Source organism: Octodon degus, unplaced genomic scaffold, assembly GCF_000260255.1.
Source record: "Octodon degus isolate 3935 unplaced genomic scaffold, OctDeg1.0 scaffold00083, whole genome shotgun sequence".
In the NCBI taxonomy this organism is placed as follows: Eukaryota; Metazoa; Chordata; class Mammalia; order Rodentia; family Octodontidae; genus Octodon; species Octodon degus.
This window is the reverse complement of record NW_004524659.1, coordinates 9,047,180-9,052,192: the sequence shown is the minus strand read 5'-3', so window position 1 is coordinate 9,052,192 and position 5,013 is coordinate 9,047,180. Positions and strand designations below refer to the sequence as shown.

Sequence of the window (5,013 nt, the reverse complement as noted above, 5' to 3'; positions counted from 1 at the left end):
ATAAATAAATAAAATATTTGAAATTTTAAATGAATAAGGAATTGATTTCCTAAATTTAAAAAAAAGAACGTAGTGACTAGGAATGTAAATCAATGATAGACTCATTGCCTAATTGCATAAGGTCCTGGATTTGATCCGTAGCATCACAAACAAAATAAGTAGACAAAAGATAATGTGAACTAATTAGGAAGCAAGAGCACATGAGAAAATAAGACAGTATAAAAAGATACTAAGAATAAAAAAAAATAGCTTTAGGGTTTTTTTTGTTTTTGTTTTTGTTTTTTCAGTGCTAGAGACTGAACTTGTACCTGGCTACATCCCCAGTAGCCCTTTTTATATTTTATTTTTTCAAGTAGCCCAGGCTGGTCTCACATTTACCCCAGTCTTCTGATAGCTGGTAGTATATCCATGTGCTAATGTGCTACCATGTGCTATCTTTAAACATTTTAAAAGAATTCTTACTCAGAATAAGATGTGAATACTTTAGAACTGCAACATTGATCTGAAAAGCAAAGATAAAATGTTCTCAACTGGTTTTGTCAGAGTATGGTGAGCTTTCCTCATGTACCTCAGGTGACAGTATAAGTTGCTAGAAAGACCACAAAAAACAATTTGGAAAAATACCTGAAAGCTGTGCCCCATGGAAAAGGTGTGCTCTGATAGGTTCCTAAGAATCCATTCTACCTAAGCAAGAGACTAGGTTACTGGTGGTGAGGAGAGCAGGATTTGTCTTGTTCCACTAACTTGTGTCCTAGATTTCTGAAGTGTACACAGAGGGGGAAAATCCTGAAACAATGAAAATTAACGAGATTTAACTAAGTTATTCTGAGAGACCTAAATCAAATACGTTTTCAAATGGTTTCTATCCTTACCGTTGTCTTTGTAGGACTCTTACCTTTTCCAAAAGAAGAGCTCAAAACAGAAGGCTCAACTTGAAGCCATGTCTAAGGTGAGATGTTTCCTTTCTGGTTTTTTTTTTCAAGAAATACAAACTTTTTTTAGCAATGTTGCTTGAATTTCCTCATTAATGGGATTCATTTCCATAAAGTGGTCTCAGGTCAGGGCTCAGATTAGAGTGACACAAGCAAGTGGAATCAGGTACAGTATTTAAGGCTGTTTCTTTCTAACTTTGGCACCCTAACCTGTGCCCAATTTCTTCATTCCAACCAGATAAATTTAAACCTTTTACTCATAACTAGGTTGTACATTTTGATGGATATATTTATCATCTCCTTTCTCAGTACACTACTGGAACAGGAAGTATTTTCTTGATTTAAATGGAAACATTTGCTTGAATGAGTTGATCTTGTCTTCACACTGATTTAAAATCTAAGTTGTGAGTAGTCAAAGAGCATACATGGAAAAGCCTTGATCATCTCCACTAATTTAAATTTCACAATAAGTGGTAGATGGAATTTGTAGGTCACATTATTAGTTTGTGGAAAGCTGTCTATTCTGTAAGGTTTGGGGAATACAGATTTGATGGTGATCATATACAGAAGACTGAGATTTTTGTTTTCTTCCTCTCTGATCCATAAATTTGACCCAAATCTGTCCTACCAGTTCCTAGAGATTTGAGTTTTGATCCGTAATCTTGTACAGAAAGCAGGTTTTGTATTCTTCCTGTCTGATCCATCTATATGATCTATGTCTGCTACCAGTTCCTAAAAGTCATAGGATGGCATGAAAAACTTTCTGGTATTCCAGTGTTCTTGTAGGTTTATTCCTTCTTTTTTGTTTGTTTTGTACTACTAGGAACTACATCCTTTACATTGAGCTTTTTATTTTGAGACAGGTTCTTACTAAGTTGCCCAGGCACAGTTCTCCTGTATCTGCCTTGCACAAAGGGCTCACATTATACAGTATTTGTGTACCACTATGCCTGGATTTCTCCTGATTTTTTTGTATGCAGAGGGAGATATATGCTAGTCTACTTTTAATTCAAGGTGGTATTTGTCCTAGTTGCATTTTTCTTTCAGAAAATTTCACATCTCCCAACCTTTTTAGTAATGGTTTTCCCACCCACTGATTGGATCCCTTTTCTTCACTGCTTCTTCTTTTTTTTTTTTTTTTTTTTTTTTTTTTTCTGTATAATCAGATTCATTGTGAGGTTACACCTCTGTGGTTGCAGTGACTCTCAGATGCCTCTATCCATTCTTGACAGAGTGTCAAACCATATATTCAATCTCTAGGAGTTATTACCAACTCTTTGTTCTGTAAGCACTTCGAGTACATTTCAAGGGTTTGCCTCATTACCTCTTTTGATCCCCCCTATTATTTCTTCTATTTCCTATTTCCATTTTCTAGTCCCAGCACCTGCACACTTACCTATGTAGATAAGCCATCAGTTATACCTCTCTTTCTTCTACTCTATCCCAATTTCTGACCAATTTTTGGTACGCTTCATCATGTAAGAACCAATCGACCCACTAATACCCATGTAAGAACCTGTCAACCCACTAATACTCATAATCTAGAGGCAACTCTCAAACTTTCTTTTTTCACCTAACACACCTTGAACTTTCTCCAGTCTTTAAGTGTACTGCCTCTAAAGTACAAATTTTATCATGTAACAAGTATTTGACTTACATTTCTTTGTATTCCTTAAGCAGCAGATCCAAAGAGGGATATGTGAACTGTGATACATACATATTGTGACAAGACAATATATTGGCAGGGAAGAAAATTCTAGCAGTTTCCATTCAAGAGTAGTAATTATAACTAGGCATTGTGGCACACACCTGTAATCCCAGCACTTAGGAGGCTGAGGCAGGAGGATCATTGCAAGTTTAAGACTAGACTGGGCTACAAAGTGAACTCAAGGCCAGCCTGAACTACAGAGTGAGACCCTGTCTCAGAAAGACAGAGGAAAAAAAAATGGTAGCCAGGCATGATGCCACATGTCTATAATCCTACCAGTGTGGAAGGCTGAGGCAGGATTGCAAATTCCTGCCCAGCTTAGGCAATTTAGTGATTTAATAAGATTTTGTCTCAAAAAAAAAAAAAAGCCTAAGGATGTAGCTCAGTAAAAAACCATGAGTTCAATTCTCAACTCCCAGTGCTGCCAAAAAAAAAGGAACACAGTAGTAATCATTAACAGTGAAGGGTGCCATTAGTGCCTGCCAATGATGTGTAAATATATTGGAAATGTACTAACTACATTTTAAAAATAGTGCTTTAAGGAAAAAAAATCTAGTACCATTCCATCATATACCACTGGCTACTTTCCTATACCTTTCCTTTTTAAAAAAAAAAAATGTATTTAGTACAGGGTCAACAAGGTCTCACTACACAGATAAGACTTGTAGTGATCCTCCTGTTTTCAGCTTCCCAAGATCTGGGATTACAAGCGAGTGCCACCATGCCCAGTCTCAATCACCTTCTCAGGTGCCCCAGGGGCGGGGCTGGCACAGCATGCTTGGGATCGAACCCCAATCCCTGCATCTGCCTAAGCAGGCACTTTAGTCGACTGAGCTATCTGGCTGGCCCTTACCTTTCCTTTTAGAGTACAAAAGCTTTCCTAATGTACTGTGCCTTTTGCTATTTCCTGAATTTTCTGGGCTTCTTTCTCCTTGTGAAGTTTGCCCTGTATTTTTCAAAACAAATTTATTGTGAGTTCAAAAATTTTACATTCTCAATGAAACCTCAGAGTAAAAAATGAAGTATTTCTTTGGTTTGTGACACTTTCCCCTCATACATACATCATTGCATCTGTAATACTGATTGAGTCCCTCTGTTTTCATTTATGCCTCATTCTCAGCCTTAACTTCCCATGAGCAGGATTAGTATTTTAGTCATTTTGGTTACCAGACAACCAGTCACATTCAGACAGATACTATGATGTCAGTATGTATATATATTTAGCATGAGAGAGTTAGTAAATACTGCTGGATGCATTTGCAGAGAAAAATTTCTAGAGTGACTCTGGGAAGCCCTCAGGACAAGGAATCCTGTACCCCTGCTCCATCTATTCCACCACCTCACCTTTTGCCATACCTGACACACTGGATGGGGCACTCTTCCCTTTGTTACAAGTTCTGTCTGTCTGTAGAATTCCAAAAGACCATACATCAGATGTTATTGTAAATCAACCATAAAGTGCAGCCTTGGGAACTGTCCATTTGATTGGAAATTTTGTGCCTTGTCTTGCAGTATATTCATTGTCTTCAATTAATCTTGCTAAACCAAAATCAGCTATTTTGCAAACAAGATTTTCACAGAAGTGAAAAACTTCTGTTAGACACGGAATAAGAAAACTAGTCTGACCACTTAACATTGTCAGAACTAGGTCTTCAGTATCTAGTTCTCACCCATTTCCCATCACTTCAGGGTGAACTAGAGGGACCAGTGTCACTGAAGGATGTGACTGTGGACTTCACTGAAGAAGAGTGGCAGCAACTGGACCCTGCTCAGAAGGCCCTCTACAGGGAGGTGATGCTGGAAAACTACTGCCACTTCATCTCTGTGGGTAAGGGAGCACTGACTCAGTGTTCTGTATCTCCTTTTAAGAATCTCTGAAAAATAAGAAACTGAATTTGAATGATCAGAGGTAATGAGGCACTTTATTAACAGAAAATGCGATTATACCCTCACTTGCCTAACGCAGGGTATTAACTTTGGTATTAATTAATGGGTATCTTATCTGCCGCCTTGATGCAGAATCTTCCTCTTCTTCTTTGTTGGAAGTACAAACAGTTTAGATCAAGTTTCGTTTTTCATTATTAGGTTTTCACATGACTGTGCCGCATGTGATCTGCAAGTTGGAAGAAAAGCTATGGACAGAGAGAATTTTTCCAAGTCAGAGCTACCTGAGTAAGTACAGATAACTGTCCAGTGAACATTAAATCCCAGCTGGTTGACAATGAAAGAAAAGAAATCAGATCCCTTTAGTCTGGTGCGATGGTGTATGCCCTGTACTCCCAGCACCTTGGGAGGCTGAGGCAGAAGAACAGAAAGTTGAAGCGCAGCCTGAGCAATTTACCAACACTAGTATCAAAATTAAAAAAAAAAAAA

The 5,013-nt window shown here is 37.9% G+C and overlaps 1 protein-coding gene and 1 pseudogene across 1 annotated transcript in view; one reads left to right on the top strand and one right to left on the bottom strand.

Annotated features, from left to right (window-relative positions):
* LOC111818205 overlaps positions 1–5,013 on the bottom strand; it is a 74,310-nt pseudogene that overhangs the window by 32,962 nt on the left and 36,335 nt on the right.
* Positions 1–5,013, top strand: part of Znf382 (zinc finger protein 382) — a 24,454-nt gene that overhangs the window by 4,172 nt on the left and 15,269 nt on the right. The window contains exons 2-4 of the mRNA XM_023721601.1: positions 887–949; positions 4,330–4,468; positions 4,726–4,812. Coding sequence (XP_023577369.1) covers positions 941–949; positions 4,330–4,468; positions 4,726–4,812 — 235 coding nt within the window. The 5' untranslated portion in view covers positions 887–940. The remainder of the gene's footprint in view (positions 1–886; positions 950–4,329; positions 4,469–4,725; positions 4,813–5,013) is intronic.